At 35.9% G+C, this 19,459-nt stretch overlaps 1 protein-coding gene across 12 annotated transcripts in view; it reads right to left on the bottom strand.

The window, feature by feature from the left end:
* Window positions 1-19,459, bottom strand: part of PAN3 (poly(A) specific ribonuclease subunit PAN3) — an 85,839-nt gene that overhangs the window by 17,450 nt on the left and 48,930 nt on the right. For 11 of the 12 annotated variants that reach the window (XR_014227500.1, XR_014227501.1, XM_082305049.1 and 8 more), the window contains 7 exons: window positions 11,175-11,422; window positions 10,486-10,590; window positions 9,787-9,844; window positions 8,598-8,759; window positions 8,320-8,436; window positions 8,083-8,184; window positions 39-204 (listed from right to left, as the gene is read on the bottom strand). Coding sequence is in view for 10 of the 12 variants with exons in the window: in XM_082305049.1 (XP_082161175.1) it covers window positions 39-204; window positions 8,083-8,184; window positions 8,320-8,436; window positions 8,598-8,759; window positions 9,787-9,844; window positions 10,486-10,590; window positions 11,175-11,422 (958 nt within the window). In the remaining 2 variants the exon portion in view is untranslated. The remainder of the gene's footprint in view (window positions 1-38; window positions 205-8,082; window positions 8,185-8,319; window positions 8,437-8,597; window positions 8,760-9,786; window positions 9,845-10,485; window positions 10,591-11,174; window positions 11,423-19,459) is intronic. The other variant, XM_082305046.1, reaches the window with a different exon arrangement.

Genomic DNA, 19,459 nt, shown 5'->3' with positions numbered 1-19,459 from the left:
TGATCACAGTACACGGTGAGAAGGAACACTTTCATTACCTTGTTTTGCCCGTTACTAGAATCTTGGTTGGATCCATAACTCGGCACGCCAGTCCTGCTGTATGAATGGTCCGTAACGCAGAGCTGAGCTGCACAATATATGCCCATATCAAAGACTCTGGAAGCAATCCAGCATGCTGCCGTGGTAGAGGTCCATCATGCTGACCTAGAAGCAAAATGTTGTAAGCATCAACAAAAGGCTACTACATAAAATTAAAGTTAGCACATTTTGAATTATACAATTAATTCACATACTCATTCAACTCTTAACAGTCCTCAAAAGACTTATTTGTTGTGCTTTAATGGTTGGGTTGGGGGCTTTTTTTGTTTGGTTTGAGTTGGGTTTTCTTAGAAAGACACCACATTTTAAAATGCTGACAATTCATTAGGCATGATTTTCACTCTCACGTTCACAAAAACTATGATGATTTTTAAAGTTTAGGATGAATAATCACTACAAAAAGAGCACTGGTTAGAAATTCCTGAAAGTGGGTGGTACATCAAAATATGCAGGTACTTCAGAAGTAAGAATGCCGGTATTCTGAAACAACCAGCATGTACCACAATAGCTGCAACAGATTGTATTTTACCTCCTCCATTGTAGAAAGGCTCACAAATTAAATGTTGTCTGTCATCTGATAAGACGAAATAACAAGCTAGTTTCAAATCACACGGACAAATCAGACTGGAAGATTTGGTGGCTAAACATCACTGAACACAACTTCACGCATGTTCTGCTGCAACCCAGCTCCCTGACAAGTCATCACTGCATGAGCCCTGTTCAATGGGCCATATGAAAGCAATGCATCACTCCCCTTCTAAACAGATTTGTAGTCCTCTTTTCAAAAGTAAAACTAATTCTTTGCAAACACACGCCCAAATTTTACATTGCAAACTGTTTCTGAGTAATACTGAGCCAGAGAGGAAAAAATAAAGATATAGATAACAAATGTTATTTTTAGTAAGATCCATGTAATACAAAGAGCTTGCTACTGTTTGCACGGCACAATGCTGAAGTAAGAGAAGAAAATACATCCAGAGTAAGACAGTGCATCTTCATTTTACAAAACATGATAGGCATTTCATGAGGTTGCCTCAAGTACTGATTTTCCTAATTTTGAGGCCAGTACTATCATCAGTATCCAGTAAAATTGTGTAAGCATCTGATTCAGTTGTAAACTGATTGCACTCCTCTCCTCCAAACATTTATTCATTTTTTTATTTGGTTTTGTTTCCCCACCCCCCAGGAGCATATCAACATCTGTGCACTTGCTCAAAATAAGTTTGTGCGTGTGTGTGTGTGTGTGTGCGCACTTGCATATGTACGCACAAACACATATATGCGAGAGTTAAAAAGTGAAACAGATTACTGGAAAACTTTTACTTCAAAATTTTACTGATTTCAGGGTGATGGGCTGGGAATGTTCCCAGCTTTCATTTCTGAGCTTTGGTTTAGTTCATTTTTCAGGTTTAAGGTGCTTTGGTTTAGATAACAAAGATCAAGACACTGACTGCTTTAAATAGCAAAAAGCCTGCCATGTCTACTGAAGGTTGAATATAATGAGATATTCTTTGTTTCTTCTGGCCTCCTGATGAATCATTATGCAAATCACTTCCCACAAACCAGCATACCAGAAGTCTCACGTAGCAAACTTTTTTCCCCTCATGATTCTCTCTTCTTCAGCATGACAAAAATTATGATGATACAAAGCAACTGAGGAGATATAACCTCCTTTATTAGTCGAGGCTCTTTCTCTAGTTACTACTTGCTACAGAATACACTTCATATTTGCTAAACAGCAATGTGTGTGATATGTTTAACAGGAATGTGTATGGACACTGTAAGACACAGTTGTATCTGTGTGAAATAAATATTTCCAGAACAGAAATGTTGCTATAACATCCCAAAGAGAGAGAAAAGCCAAAACTTGGGAGTTATCTTTCTGCATGCAACTTAAAAACAATGGCACTTGCCCTCTGATTTCCAGATAAAGGCAACATAACCAAGAGAATATTCAACATACGCTGAAAAGCTGAAAGATCAGAGTTCAACACAGCTTCTCCCCCTCTATCAGAAAATCTCAATCAAGGAACAACATTATTTTACTACTGGAAAGACTCACTTGAGGCTACAGCCAAATCAAGGCTGCTGCTTTCAGACTGGTTGGCTGCACCCCATGTTCCCATACACTAAAGGTACAAGATAAAACAGTGAAAGAATCAGTTTTGAAATGCCCTCTTACATATCTATCTGTTCAAATCAAGTAAGATTAAAAACAGTTCAGTTTGCTGCAATGTTGACTACAAAGCATGTCCCACGAAGGCCCATCAAGCCCGCCACAGATGGCACTTGAGCAAGGACCCAAGGAGATGAGACCCAAAAACTCAGTCTTCAGGCAAAACACAAAAAGCTTTGGAAAGCTTTCCAAAAAGTACTCAACACAGTGAAAAAATGTAACAAGAATATAAGAAAATGTTACAAAAATGACCAGAACTACTTTATGCCAAGAAGTGGTATTTTAGAGGCTTCATGGTTGATTTGAAAAAGGCTTCCCACCACAGGCTGAATCCACAGCCACAACATGCAAAATTTCAGATTCTGTTCTTTCCACCTACTGCAGGGCAGACCCTCCCACTACTTTCATCTCTCTGAGATGCAGAGCATAGATACTAATGGAGAAGATTAAAAATTAAAGAACTGCCATTCCAAAAAACACAGGTTATCCATTATTTTTCCTTGCTGCGTTAAAATAAACTCCTTGTCAGCATTATTTATTTATTTTAAATTTTGTGGTATGATATTCTCCGCTGAGCAAGAAATGTCCCCTTTGCACTAGTGTGTGTTTGTGTGTATACTTCTTTTTTGTTTGTTAAAAAAAGCATTCAACTGAAATTCAGTTCCCCAGAGCAAGGATAAAGCCAGGGATAGTCCCGGGGTGGGAAGGAAGAGCTGGGACCACCAGTAGTAGGACCTATTTTACATCATCAGGAACACTGTCAGAAAGCATGCTAACAAACAGCAATTCTCATCAGACAGTTATGGGGGGGAAAAAAAAAAAAAAAAAAAAAAAGCCTGATGAAAGATTTCGCTGCTCACTAAATTGAGCCTCTCAGGCCTGTAAATCAGTCTTCTACACTGAGAACCGTGAATTGTTCAGTGTTTGCTTAGTGTTCCTGAGTTAAAGTACTGAAAGTAAGATAAACGCAGTAGCCTTCTTTTCTCCCCCTTCTCCAGGGAAACCTGGGCTTTGGTTTTACATTTCCCAGTTTTCAATACACAGAACGGTTCTGAACTGCTAGTGCAGCACTACATTTTGTAAAAAATCTGAAGATATTGAGAACTTGAATTTACTTTGAAAAAGTTGTAGCTTTTGGCAAAGGTTTTTTAGGATAATTATTAGTCACATATTTCATCCTCAACAACATCATGTTGACTTTCAATATTCATATACTCTTTCTCCTGATCACAGTCTAAGTATACAACTTATTCCTTTTTCAATGGAAGAGGTATTTTTTGAAAAAACATTTAGCAACTGGGGACGCAAAAACTGTAGAGTCAGCAGTAAAGTCCATTTTTGTGCATTACATACTATTACTAATGTGTCCAAAGGAAAACAAGGTCCAGAAAACTTGCCTATCTTCATTAGAAAGTATTTGTTTGCTGAAAAGCAGAATCTGAGGTGCTGAAAACTACTATTAACAGCATGTACAACAACATTTAATTACTCAAATCATTTTTAATAAACAGACCAAAGGACATATTAAAGGCATGCTTATCTCTGCCAACCACAAAAACTCATCAGGACAAAGAAAAAACCTTACTGGCAGCAGTGGATAGTTATTGTTAATTTGCCAGGATTTTCTAGCCAATAGTTTTAAAATGCGTACATTCCAAATGTGGTTTACCATTTAATTATTGGACTGTTAAGAACAACACTGCAGTACTTTTGGGCTAACTTGCTAATTTAAAGAGAACATCATTCCTGCAGAGACAAATGCACTAACATCTACTATAATCTTAAGTTAAGAAATATCAGAAAGGTGAAAGAAAACCAACAAGTTCCAGAATGATAGATTTAATGTTTAGATACTTTGACAGAAATAAAAGTGTATTGAGGAAATATGAGGAATAAGAATTTAAAAAAAAGGTGCTTTTCAAATCAATGTACTCCGAGTAATAGTTAACTGAAACGTCAGACTCCTGATTTTAAGACCTGTGAAAATTTAGTAAAATATGACAGAACAACATCAGATTATCACACTGTACCACTTGAAAAAAGAAGATATTTCATTGCATAAAGAACACAAGAAATAAATTCCATAGAATTCAGAAGCAACAAAGACATTTGTTTACAGTATAAAAATAAACGTAAGCTGCTATTTTTTTTTCCCCACACCAAATCTCTTCCAAAGTAGTTCTGTTACAGGGTGTGTAAATAACATGGCAAAAAGAAAAAAACCCAAGACTGACCACACTGACACCAGTGACATGCAAGACAGCTATGTAAACCATAATCCTCATCTTTTAACTGTTGAAGTCTCATGTTGCCAACTGGAGTGTTCAACATAAATAAGGTTGCATACCTGAAATCAAATTCTCTGAGTTCACTGATCAGGTTCACAGTGTTGTGCCTCCTAAAACCTTTAAAAGCAACTGTACTAATCTGGGCCTCATGCTGCAGAGTACCCAACTTCCATCCATTCCCCTGCTTCTCTTGGGAGTCTCCTCTAGGCAGGCAGACGGCCAAGAAACTCTGTGAGGGGATGGAGAAAGGATCCATGAAGGCAGGCAATTCTGAGAAATCAAGTTATAGGTATGCAATCTTATTTTTCTCTCAAATTGCTCCTTCTACTGAGGATCAGACTAGAAAGCAGCAGTTACCAAAAAAGAAAGGCCAAAGCAAAGATGTGCAGAAAGATTTGGCAAAATTGGGGAATTCCAGGTGAGTTTTTTTTCTAATTTATCCAATAAAAAGACTGGAAGAGCAGGTAATGAGAAGTGCCACAGGCAAGAGAGAGTTATCTTCCCTGTAAGTTCTGCCACAGCAGTTCATTTTAATTAAATAATACTTTGGTTTGGCAGAAGAGAAATTGATGTCTCATTTCCAGTTTCAAAGGCCATCCCTGTCTACAGAAGGAAGTCATGAGTAGGTCAAATAAATGGTCCAGATAGCCCACTGGCCTGTTTCAAAGACACACTAAAATCAGAACAGTAGCTTGCAATAGATACCTGAGGGTATGAACATAAACAAATAGAATATTCTACTAGCCTCCAATGATTTGCAGCTCAGAGAACTCCTGAGCTAGAGATAGTGTCTTTGCAGTTAACAGTCCTCACGTATTTTTCCTCCATGAGTAAGCCCACTTTCCCCTTGAGCTCAGGTAAATGTCCACGATAATCTGTGACAAAGTTCCATGTCTTAATTGTCTTTACACAGGTTTTTAATTTGCCACCTGCCCAGTTTCATTTGTCAGTTCCTAGTTCTATGCTGGAAGAAGTAGCAAATTATGGTTGCTTATTTATTTTTCCTTTATCCCTGATGACTTTTCGGACACCTACCATATTGCAGTCATTTTTAACCCCATCATGTTCCTGTCCATCTTTAAGAGTATGGAAAGTATTATTCCACTTTGCTGTTCTTCATACAGAAGCTGTTCCATGCATTTGATCATCCCTGTCATCTCTTCAACTTCTTTGCTGTTCTTCTACGCCCTTCAAAGTGTGTAAGGAGGACCACAACTACAGACACGAGTCTATGATGCACCCACATCTTGAACACCATGTCTTCCGTTTCATTGTTTACTCTTTTCTTAATAGTCTACAACAATCCATTTCCTATTTACTGCTATTCAGCAAGAGGAAAATATTTTCCTTAATCTACTTAACTATAACCCCAGATCTATTATTGAGTGGAAACAGCCACAACAGAGGCCATAATTTTATGTTTAAAGTTAGAGTTATGTTTTCCCTCTCCATCACATTGGTTTACATCACCTGCTAGATTATTGCCAAGCGTCCCAGTCTTGTAAGATCCTTCTGCAATCCATCACAATTGGCCTTTGTTTTTAACAATCCAAATAATTTGGTATTATCAGCAAACTTTGACAGACCATTATTTATCTTCGGTGCAAATAAGTGAATGTGTTAAAAAATACAACTCCCAGCACATATTCTTGTGAGACCCCATCAGTGATCTCCCTTCACTGTGAAAATCAACTGTCCACTCTTACTCTGTTTCTTATCTTCTAACCAGTTATTAACCTATCTACTGGATCTTCATTCAAAGAACTTTGACGGAATAACGAGACATGACTGCCCTTTATAGGAGCAAAACTTAATTCTTTTCCACTGTGGCAAAAGAATGTGTCCCCAAGAATTTTATTATAACTTCTATTATTTTATCTAGAACAGACATCATTCTTCTATAATGCTCTAGGAGAGGTATGAAAACATAACAAGGACTGATTTGCATGGAAATTGAAAACCATGGGTGGGAGACACTCAGAAGTCTAGTCCTGCACATAATAGTCATTAACCTGGCAGTAGGTGTTCCAGGTTTATCCTACCAAATCAGTTTCACATCAGGCTCACTGAATTTGTAATTATTATTCTTTGACTCGCCACAGGACATGACAAGTCAAACTAGGGTTTCCTCTGTCTGAGGTATTACCACCAAAACCAATGGTGGAACTCAAGTTCCAGCCTCACTTTACACCGGTCACCTCAGTGCAAAGCCAGTGGGAATTATTCAGTATATAAGGGATCTACAAGCCTTTGAATGTATTCACACACTACCAATCCACTATACTCTGATCTACTAGATAGCCAAGTTTTCCACGTCAACCTTTGAAACAGATTTAATTCACAGCTAAAGGCTCTAGTTTCAAAAGGCACAAGAAAGAAGAAACCTTAGCTTCTGCTTCTCTTTATACACTGGCAGCCTAAAGACATTTAGGGAAATCTACTCTAATAAAATAAACAAGGCCAGGTCACAGTCCTCTGGTTGTCCCTACTGCTGGATTCAATTTCAGGGTTGGTCCTGCCTAGAGCAGGAAGTTGGGCCAAATGAGCTCCGAGGACATGTTCCTACCCTAAGTCTTTCTGTGATTCCATTCAGCTGTGAGCATCTCTCTCTCAGCATGGCACTGGGCTCTACTAATAGCTTTGCCCTGTTGTGTTCCAGACAACACCTGGATGCAGTTTGTGGGACTGCATGGGTCACAAACTGGTCCTAATAGGCAGTATGATTGGCAGCATACTGTTTGGGAGGTGAAGAGGCTTTAGCCATATGGATATGAGCTCTGCTGGATGACTTGCTGAGCCACAGACCATGCTGTGACAGATTTTATTTATGAATGTAGATGTAGCTTTAGTGAGTCCCTTGAAGCCATAGTATAAATCTGAAAAAAATCAGACCTATGATGTGAAGTTTGCATCTGAAAAGAATACATGTTACAGGGATTTTTCAATCCATTTCTTGTCTTAACTAGTACTTCACATTTCAAAACATTAAATAACATACTGTCTAATTATTCCTCATAACACTTTATGAGGAAAAAAAAAAAAATTTTAAGTGGAAGGCACCTGAACAGCAAGCATCAAATTGACACAGCATATGTCTTTTATGATCTTGGAAACACTTCCAATAAGTGTCAGGTGTCACTCAGTGACAGACCTATAATTAGGACCCCAGAGTTCTTGGCTCCCAATCCCATTCAAACTTATTTCCCTGTCAAAGAATTGTAATTCCCTTACAAACTGATGTCAATTTTGCAAATTAGTCATAAGTCAAATGTGACCAGAAAAGTAAATTGTTCATTGGTAGACTTTTACCTTAACTTTTAACTCATTATACTTTTCTGTTATGTAAAAAAAAATTCTATTCAGAAATTTTACAAATAGAAAGTGAAGATCAGCTTATGATATGACAGTACAGATTAGATAAAAAAAATTAAGTTGGAAGACTATTTCTGACCAGTTATTTACTGCTTAAGTATTAGAAATAGTTTACAGAAGTATTGTATGATAATGTATTTTCCTTACCCCATTTTCGTTTTGTGAAATAGGCATCAGCACTAGGGTCATTGAAGTGTCTGCTCATCATGGTCTCTCCTCCAGCATGAAAATCATATGCAAACACAAGAGCTTAAAAATAGAAACAGGTGACAATTACTAACTCAAGCATATTTAGAAAAAAGTCTCAACACATCAGTTGGGGGGGGGGAAAAAAAAAAAACAACAAACCACACACCACAAAAAAACAAAACCAAAAAAACTTACAATGTTCTCCAAACGCTTTAGTGGTAAACACTTCACGCAAGGTTACTATATTTGAGTGCTGAATTTTTTTCCACATGTCAACCAATACCATGCACTTTGTGTTAACAAGACGAAAACCTAGAAAAGAAAAAAAACCATGGTTTAAAATGTAATGTTTTTGGGGGAGAATTTTTTACTTTAACATTTATTCTGAAATTACTGAAAAGCAACCAGACATTAAAATATGACTAGGATGCTTAGGAATGCTAGTCTTACTCAGACAACTAAATTTTTCTCACCATGTATCCTCCGAAGGCAATATGGCAGGTCATCTTTACTATTTACAGCTTTATAGCATGATGTAATGTACCCAAAGTTGCTTGTTTTCTGTATCCGATTGGGTGGTGGCAGTGGTTCCAAAGGAAAAAGACTGTGGTAGCTGTCCACTTCCGCAGGAACTGCTAAAATCAGTTTATACACAGAAATATATTAGTCGTCAGTTGACTTTGAGAAAGTTATTACAGTAGCAGAGAAGATTAAAATGACTGTCATTAATACGTAAATTCTTTGCACCATCTTTTAGGAGCATGTAAAGTTAAAGTTCACTACTTATTCTTTGATACCAACAGATAGGTTCCTGGAGGAGATTCCACAGAGCTAAAATAATTGTCTTCAGAAAAACAGTTACACCAAGTAAAATCAAGAGAATAGATGCACAGTTCCATCTGCCATTTTCTCATTTGCCTTAAAAATTCACCCTTCTAAATGGCCTTTCTCTGGTGTTCTTTTCCTGCACAGATTCATAAACAAGCACCAATTTCCATACAGACTTCATACCACTGTAAGAACCCTGTTTTCATCACAAAAAAGCAAATCTGAACCTTGCATGTTTTAACATACTGGTTTAGAAAACAGAGAGAGACAGAGAGAGGGAGAGGTGCTGAAGGTTTACAAATCAGAGTAAGAGATTACCCTTGCAAGAAGAGATACACTTGTACTTCATCTGGATTAGTAAATTAAACTGCATTTTTTTTTTACTGTTGTACTGACAACTAGTACAAAACCTTCTCTGACACACCAGCCAATTCACTTTAAAACAAACTAATTTGCTAGTTTATATACAGCCTTTGAAAATATACGCATCCTTTAAAGGGATACCTAATATGTACAAAGTAATACAATACTGTTCTTCATGAGGCTTTATTGCCTTAATGATTTTTCTTTTCTCAGCAATTAAGTATTCCCAACCATTAAGGAGTTTCAAAACAGAAGAAAACTACAGAAGAAAAAGAGATCAGAAGCAAGAAACAAATTTCATATTTCTCAAATAGTTTGTATCTTGTTATCCACAGTCCAGACTGATGATTAAGGCTTCATGAAAAATTAAAAACAGGTGGTGTTTTTTGCAAGACGTTGTTAATATTGTTGAATACGCATGGTTGCAGAACAATATGATCACAGTTTAGTTTATAAGAAACACTTACTTACCAGGAATATCAGCCTGATCTATCTGGGCCATAGTTATTAAGTGTCTGTTGATCAGTTCCTGAAGAACAAATTAAGTCAAGCTTTGAACATTATAATTCAGCTCATCATTTTTGATGAGTTAACAGTACACTGTCTTTGAAGTACCAGCTACTTGTATTAAAATAGGGAGTTGATTCAAGTGTTTGGGGCAGGGTGGGGACAGGGAGAAGACCATTAGCTTGAAAACATTAAAAACAAAATATGTAAATTCTTGAAGGAAGGAGCTGCAGAAGACACATTAGCTAGAGCTAGTGTTGACAGAGGCACCTACTACAGTAAAGCTGAAACAAGTAACAATCACAGCCAGCCCTCAGAGAAGTGCTCATCAACTAACACCTGCATATACTTTCATTTCAGTGAAAGACCTTAAAACTGCTTAAAGGAATGCTACATAAATGAACACATGCACACCAAAACAATACACAAGAAGTAAGAAGCTTAGCTGAAGAGCAAATCATGGCATGCACTTAGATTGCAGTCACATATATTGTAACCCACCCCCACCCTCTGTTGTACTCCGTCCATTACAGGACTTGACTTTTTGAATTCTCACAGGGAAAATTGACTGCACAGATTTTGAGTGGCTATTTCTCTTCTATTAGTGATCTTCTAGTTTTTGCCAAGATACACGATTTTCCTTTAAATTCTCTATCATCTTACCTGTCTGAGCTCATCTGCCATGAAGAAGGAAGGTGCATTTGCTTTTGGCTGCATGTAAGCAACATGAGGTGCAGCTGGATGGTAAATGTGGTAGTTTGGAAATACCTGAAAACAAAACATTTTAAGAAGCAGTTTAAAATCCTGAAGAATAGGGAAAACAAAGAGTTTTGTCACCCTTTTACTTTGAACTACTGAACTATGAAGTCTTCATGCACAGTACATGTTACAAATATACTGTCAGATACATTACAATTTCCTTAATGTGATACTCACTACTAATGATTTCAAGACAGGTTGTGTATGTATGTACATAGTATCTTAACATTTTTGTAACCGCCTTTTCCCCTCCACTGTAAATGTCAGTTATTTAACCTATCAGAAAAAAAAAAAAAAAAAATTCTAAATTTTTGGTGTTTTCTCATTATGTATGTATCCACTGAGATATAAATAAAATGCTTTCTTTCTATTGCTGTATTAAAAAACCCCCAAAACTCGACAGAGGTAAATGAAAATACATTAAAAATTGTCTGGTCCTTACATTTCAGCGATTTGGGGGAACAATTACAACAATTAAAAGGCCAAATCTTCATACAGAATAAGGGTTTCAGAGTGTGAAAAATAATCTCTGTAGTATCAACCAATTCAGCATCTGGAAACTCAATACACTTCTGTATCGAAAGCAAACATACCATTCCTGTGAGAGGTGCTGGAGTTGTATCAGTGTAGAAGTACGTTGTTCCACCCACTGTTTCCTTCTGGATCACCTGGCCAGTAGATGGAGGCTGAGAGACAGCATTGGCGACAGAAGCAGAGGCACTAGTAGGCACCATATAGTTTGCTGGGTTAGGAGTATGACTTCTTCTTCGAGGAGCAGGAGATGTATGAGGAGTTATTTTGGGCGAATGAAGAGGAGAAGATCCTGCTGACAGTGACATTCCTTAAAGAAACACAAGGAGATATTGTTGATCAAATCTGTTATCCAAAAAAATTAGCAATTTGAAAAAAAAAAAAACCAGCCTTCACTACCAATAATATTCCGAGCAGGTGAGATGCTTAAGGATCGATATACATCCATATGAAGAGTTAAGAGGTAAAACATTAAGAGCAAGGCTGAACAGGCACATTTTCCCAAAAATCTTTGCTTAGTTCAGAGAGAAAAGGAATGATCTACACAAAGAACTGAAGTGAAAGATGTGGAAGAAGTAGAAAGGGGGAGATGAATCAAATTAATGCTGTGTCTAGAAGAATTATTAATCTGCAAAAAGATAAAGTATTAATGACTTTATGATAAGTGAATGTTCATGTAAGTTACATGAGCAATCAGTGGAGTTTGCCAAGCTGTAACTCACTTCACCTAATTACGTGTGCACCTTTTACTAGAAACAACTCCACAGCTATGAATGAGTATTAGAGTTAGATCTCCAGTAACTACAGCACACAAATGAGCAGTACACAGTATGCTACTTTTAATAATTTTGGGGAGAAATTACCTATTCTCCTATAATTATTATATTCAAAAATCATCCTCCAAAAGACCTATTTGATATGTAAAGATAAGTAACTTCTTGGAATATGAACTCTGTTAGGCATTCATGCTGAGATTTTCAAATTTGCTTAAAATTATTTTATTGACCGGTGTTCACCCTCAGCATTAGACAGGCAACTCAACTGAAACTTGAGAAGCTCAGCTTCTAAACACAGTGCATCAGTGGGAAAAAATAAGGGCAACTTTTTTACATACATACTTTTTAGTTACCAAAAACTAGTTTAGTATCTTCAAGAGTCACTGTATGCACAATTCTCAGATATGCTGATTTGTAAAAGTTTAGATGTCAAAGAAACCTTCCAGGGCAAAGAAGTGATTACCCTTCAGAAAACTCCTAGTATTACTAGTAGAAGATCCTAGATATCTAGGTATTCAGATTAACACAAAGAAGAGCATCTATGAAACTTATTGTCGTTCAGTTCAGATTGGGATGTACTTTTTCTTCTTTAACAGTCAGAATTATAGTAGTCATATACACTTTCAAAAAAGAATTTAGTAAGATATACAACTTTTATATTTAATGTTCTATTGACAGCTGAGAACTCTTCTCTAATTAAGAATTCTGTTAGTTAGTACTCAGACATTTGCTGGGTAACATCTGGTTACCAGAGCTTATAAATGGAAGCAATTTAAGCAAATATCTGCGTAACAAAAACAAGAGCAACTTTTTTTTGCATATACACTTCTTAGTTACCAAAAGCTAGTTTAGTTACTTCAGTCAAGAGTTACTTAAATCAAGAGTTCTCAATATGCATCATCAGTAATGTGTAGGAGTGTTTTTACACTCGTGTCTTGTCTCTACAGCAGTCGCATCCCTCTTACTTTTACTTTTTTCTTTTTTTAAACAAACCACAAAGGCAAATAACAATTTTAGTATTAACAGTTTAATCAGCCGTTGGGGAAAAATTATTTTGAAGCTATATTATCCTAACAATATTAACAGAATATTTGTAACCTTTCATTTAGCTCCAATTTACTTTTTTGACATCTCAAAAACTATGCCTATTAATTCAGCACAATTATTTCTTTTGCTCCAACAATTTAGTTCCAAGAAAATAAACAAGGATTTTAAATATAAACCATAAGAAAATCTTATGCCTTTCTCTTTAGTTGGGTCTCTTCAGACATTTATTCTTTTTATAAAATATAAAAATACAAAATATAAGAATATAAGAATATGAAAACCATAAAAATATAAAGTCTAGACTTTTCTGTGCCAGAACTTTTCTTTATATTAATACATGTACATGTGTGTGTACACACACCTTATAGATAAGCAATATTGTGGAATAATTGCTTGCTGATTAGTGTATTAACTTAAAATATAAGTTATAATAGGAACTTCTAAATGTTTAAAGTTCTTCTGAATGGTAACATAAGTAGACTCCTAAAAATCTGTTTACAGATCAACTGTATGACCATAAAACATTATGCATTGTGATAGCACTAGTTCATGCGACGAAAGAAAGTCCATTAAGGTAAAAGTTGCCTTTAGTGACTAACACTTAAATATTTCAATAGCTACTGTATAGATGGTTACATTTAAAAAAAAAAAAAGAAAAAAAACAAAAAACTGAAACGCGAATGCATTCTTAATCCTCTGTGGGAAAAGAGCAATTTCAAAGGAAACAATATATTACTATTAAAATTTGAAGTATGGCTAATTAAAATGGCCATAAAACTGAAGCAGCTCTACAATTTGCATCTATGATGTTCAAGGGATTCTCTTCATCTAGGGAAAGTTATTGACATGTCTTTTTCACTCTGTTCCAGTAAAAACACAGCATTAACTGAAGTCCTTGCAAGCATGTAATCTCTACCCAGATAGAAATAACTGGCTTCAAGAAACTTTTTTTTTTTTCCTTCAATAAAACATTGAACTGTAGGAACCAGGAAAAAAACCCAGCAGCCTTCATATACACTAATGAAAAATTAACCAAAGACTTCTCTACTTTAAAATAAAAACTGTACGTACAAGACAGTCCACTGTAAATCTTATTTTAGAAATGAAAGTGATGACTTGCAACCTCGCTAAAATTATATTGCGACCTTCTACTGAAAGTTTCCCAGAAAGGAGGAAAAAAAAAAAAAAAAAAAAAATCTATCACTAGCAGTTCTTACTGATACAATTCCAATTTCCACTGTAAGATTTACTTTTAAAAAAAAAAAAAAAAAAAAATCTATTCCTGCCAAGGAATAGTTACAAATATAAAACCTTAATATCTTAGCTTGCGTATTACTGCAAGACTTAAAGAAAAAGGAAGACACATCAGAGTCACACAAATCCTTTCAAACACCCTTCCAGTCTCAGTCAGGTCTGATTTTGGAAGGACATTGAGAGTTCAATGAAAATTATCTGGTAGACAGAACATACAGGCTTCTCATTTGCCAACATACACAGTAAGTTCAAGATATGAAAGAAGACTGACTACAGTTTGGTTTTATACTACTAGAACAATATACTACAAGTTACGAGAAATTTGCTGCTAGTGCTGCAGTGGGTACCGACAGGCTGAGGCAGCAAGTATTCAAGGTGATAGATTCTTCTGAGACACCTGCATTAAATTCTGTAGAGTCTAAATAAATAAGTATTAATTATTAGAAGTCCAATATCACATAATAAAGAAAAAAACCTTTTAATACAGTGAAATTGATGCACAGCTAAGTACTTACGGACGCAAATAATTGGGTGCACAAACTCAAGCAGATCTCACCAACTTCATTAGTATTTCAATCAGTTAAAACCTTACTAACATTAATATTTAACCACAACAAAATAGAATTAGAGGACAATAAAGGAAAATGGCTGTATTAAAAGGTGAACATATATTCCTACCGACTCATACTGAAGGAAAAAGATGGTACTGAATATATGATGGTAACAATGTGGTGAATATGGAACCACCTCTCACAGAATTAGACATGCTGTTTTCAATAGCACAATTTATATCAACAGTTATTCACTTAAGGGCCTAAAAAAAAAGGGGGGGTTGAATAATCTAATTATAATTTATTTTTATATATATATATATATATAATCATACCAGTGATCCCGATCAAAAAAAAAGGCAAAACATTTTTAAGCTTTCCCTACGACACAGTTTAGTGTTCCCCTATATTAAAATGCCAACAGGAGTACTAAGACAAACACCAAGAAGCCTGCTTCAAATTGTCTTCCTGAGACTCATCTACTAGTAAAGGTGGCTCTCTATTCCTTGTCTTGGTGAATCTTAATACCCTCCATGAAGAAGTCAAATACTATCTTGAAAGGTAAACTGCAAGGAGAAAGGGCTTCTTTCACTTCACGATTATTTACATCTAAAAACAGTGTCATGGTATCATACCAACATGGAAGTGGTTGTGGGATTTGAAGGTCTTTTCACAACATTCACAGTGACTGTGCAAGCTACATACACATACCTGGAGCTCCTGCGGCTGTTCTCATTTTAGGTTGAGAAAGAGGTCATATTTACATATCGCTCTTTGTTGTTATATTTTTACTTCTTGCATTGTTTTTTATTTTTGAAGTTTCATTGTGACTGAAGAAAGGGAAGTGGTAGACTTTGAAATTCATTTGAGACAGTGCTCAAAGATATTTTATGAGATTAACACTTCTAATAAAGCTTTGTAGCATGCAGTGTATTTGAATTAAAAGCTACATTGTATTTTGCATCTGAGAATTCATACAGACAAAGAGGATCAAAGAAAGGGCATTAAGCATGAACTCTCATTAAGGACTCAGTTTCTACAGTTTTTTGGATTCAATGGAATTTACAGCTTAATGAAGCAGGATTTCATTAAGCTCATGTGTATATAAATCAGCTGGACTACAACATAAATACTTTTTAAAAAACCAGAGGAATCCAGTAAATGTTCTATACATACTTTCTTACCTTTGCCTACCAATTTACTCGTCCACAACCATATACCTATGCCTCTAAGGCTCTTAACACATTCAGAGGCCAAAAATTAAACATTTACCATTTTATTACTATAATGTTTTGTACTTTAGAGATACTCTAGACTACTAGGTACATTTTGAGGAATGACTAAAAGTAAATAATAAAACCAGACTATTTCAATAACTTCTTTCAAGCAGCATCCTTAAATTCACTATATATTTCTTTTTATTATAAGCACTCTATCAGGTCATTAGCATTATAGCTGTGTATTTCCAAGTTAATTAAATCTGCTTAATTCCCTAAACAACTTTAGAGTCATAAGTTCTTTCTCCTCAATTTTATTTGGGATAAAACTAATTTTACAATCTCTTTGCCTTCTTCCTCTCTTGTATCATTCTGGCATGACTGTGGAACTTTCCCAGTGGAATGGCTGCACCATACTTGATATGGGAGGCCGGAACAAGCTCTCAGTGCCTTAAGCCACTCAAACCACCCCAGCTGAAAGTGGTCCATTTTCTGCTGAGGTCACGAGCTCTGAGAACTACACTCTCGTAGCCTGTCATGAATGGAGATGTGTCAACTGGACACAAGCACATCACCTTCATGCTCCTGGCTCCTAAACCTGCAGATTCAGACTGGCAGCAGAAATGGCATCTCTTAGATTCTGCATAAGCCCAGAGCCTGTCTTGAACTAAATACAGAAGCAACAGAAATTTGCTGCCATTTCCATCGATGACAAAGGCATCACTCTTTAGCTATAACCTAGCTTAAGCAAACCCAAGCCAGACAAAGATTTTCTCTGCTGGGGGCTATACATCTGTTCTCTCTCAAGTTTAACACAGCTATGATGTCTTATCACTTCAATGACATTCATGGATTTCTTTCATATGCTTTGCTGCATATTTTAATGGCGCTATTACTCTGAAAACACTATGCAGAACAGATAAGCTAAGCATGTTAGCACAAGTATATTTGGAGATTGTCAACAACTCACTAAATTTCCCCACACAAATGATAAACAGGATGCATTTGCTAGCAAGGGAATGGAAGGAGCAAAAATATGGTATTATCCAGGGGAGCTTAAGGAACGAAGGTTTGGAGATGGTGAAGGAGATCTGTTCAAAGATCTTCAACAGGACGATTTTCTCCAGCTATTTGTGTAAGATGCATTTTATCTCACTATTTTTCATATTCTATTAAAGGCTACCAAGATGAAGACTGACTCTGTGTTGAGATTATGCTAGAAAGCACTTCTCTAAGTAAATACACGTAAAAGTAGGAGTAACCTTCTTCCATGCTATGTCCTACTGGATATGTCAGGTGTGGATACAAGAAGTTATCTATTAAAGTATGTTAGTTTCCAGCTGTCATTTTTCCCAGTATTTCTGCAGTACTGTTGATAAGACAGGCAGAACAAATATTTTCCAGGGACAACCAATTTTGTGAACAGTTATCTATGAAATACTAGACGTCAAAAGTGGTTTTGATTTACACCTACCTTTAGGCAAATCTCAGAAATTAGAGATGTGAAAGAACTTAATTTTTTCCATCCTCAAGAGTGAAATCAAAGGATTGTTCTCATCATTTACCTACTTTGTTATGGGTGGATTAAACCATGGAACTTTTAACAAATTATTCCTATTACATTTCCTTATTTCTTATGAAATATTAATTTCCTCCAGTACGCTGTAAGCAATCTTAATCTCGTGTAAATGCTTAAATCTTACACGTTTCCTGAAAGTTATTCTACTGGAGAATATACACCGTTTAACTGGAAGGAGACTTATCTTGATATAAAGGAAAATTCTTATAAATTCTTTGCATGGGTTTCACTTGAATTTGTTTTCACTTATTGAACGCTAACAGATCCCAACAAAACCAATTTTAATGACAATTTAAAAAAATATTTAAATATTTTTTTATTCTGTTATCCAGTATTACCTAAATGGTGAAGTTTCCCCACACATAAATACTGCTTTCTTATTTAAGAGCCTAATCTTTTAGAAAGAGCACCTCCTAACTCACCTTGAGTAACCGAAGTTTTTGTGGATGTATACTATTGACAGCTAAACCATTTAAATAAATAAATGTCTATGAGTATTATTTACACAGATCATTTAGGTTCCAAGAATTCTGCATTCAGTGTAGAGAAAGAAGCTTCTAGAGAAATTAAGAGTACCCAACCCAGATCCCTCTTCTGAACTATATTCCCTTTTTAATTATACAGGAAGAGCAGGGAAACAAGCCAACTTTGCCTGAAGTTAGCTCTTGTGAACAGTCCCCCATCCATCTCATCCATAAACAACAGTATTTGAACCTAGACAGTTTTCAGCATTGGCATCTATATTTCTAGGAGCTCTAATTGTTGTACCAACTTCTTTCATCAACAGTGTTACTTATCCTTTCAAGTATTACTTACAGATGGTAAAGAAATTGGACCGTGAAGGATCCCTCTGAGACCCCACTGGACACTTTCCAAAAGTAGATCATTTTACTGTGTTCTATTTAATCCTTTATACACTTTTCAATCCAGGTGAGAAGACTGAGAGGCATATAAACACAAAAGTTTTCCAATAAGACTGTACAGCACAATATAGTATGAATCAGACACAGTACTGCAACATGTTCAGTTGGTCAGCAGAAGCATCAATCACTTTCCCAGCCTGTTCCGATGGTTATAACATGCGAGGTAAGTGCTGGCTTCTTTCACATTGACACTGAGATTCATCCCCTGGCATCAGGAAAGACTGAAGTTCAGTTTAATAGAAGGTAATTGCCAATACCGGTTAAAAAAACCCAAACATTTACTATATTTGCCTCTTTGCCTTTTGGCAGCTACCTAATCTTCTTGTCTGTTGCAAGAGACTGCTGAAGGTTTAAGTACATACAGAAACTTGATAAAGGATCTGCGATATCCAGATCTGCTGATGGTTATATCTTAAAACATTTCATTTTATTTAAAAAAAAAAATTATTAGAATTGAGCTAACTTTTTAAGATCATAAGTCCAAAAGATGCATGAAGAGCTTGAACTTTTTAAGTGGGGGGAAAAAAAAAAAAAAAAAAAAAAAAATCTTGTCACTCAGAATTGTATGACCGCATGGAACACATTTCCCTAAGAGTTTTAAACATGGGAAATAATCATAAATTGGTCTTAAGAATGAGATTACATATAACAGATACAATAACAATTAACACTACTCTGCAAGGCAAACTATTTTAGACTAAGCTTATCTTCTACTTTTTGTTTTTCATCAAGATTTTTAAATCCTCATACATACTCATTAACGCTGAAAATAATTAGATTACATACTCTAGAAACAAATCAAAAGAGCAGATCAATGTGTGGTAATCAGAGCACATATTCATTGTAGACTGCAGTGCATTTCTAGACGAGGGGTAGTTTAAATGGTCTTCAGGTACTGCTCTGGCAAGGACTGCATAGAGCACAGTATGTGATAGCTCAGCACCCCTTTTCCCCAAAAAGAGCAGAGTAAAAGTTACACCTAGTTCATTTCAGTGCTGCT

This window comes from Platalea leucorodia, assembly GCF_965183815.1.
Source record: "Platalea leucorodia genome assembly, chromosome: 2".
NCBI lineage: Eukaryota > Metazoa > Chordata > Aves > Pelecaniformes > Threskiornithidae > Platalea > Platalea leucorodia.
The sequence above is the reverse complement of the archived record's forward strand: the minus strand, read 5'-3'. Positions and strand labels throughout refer to the sequence as shown.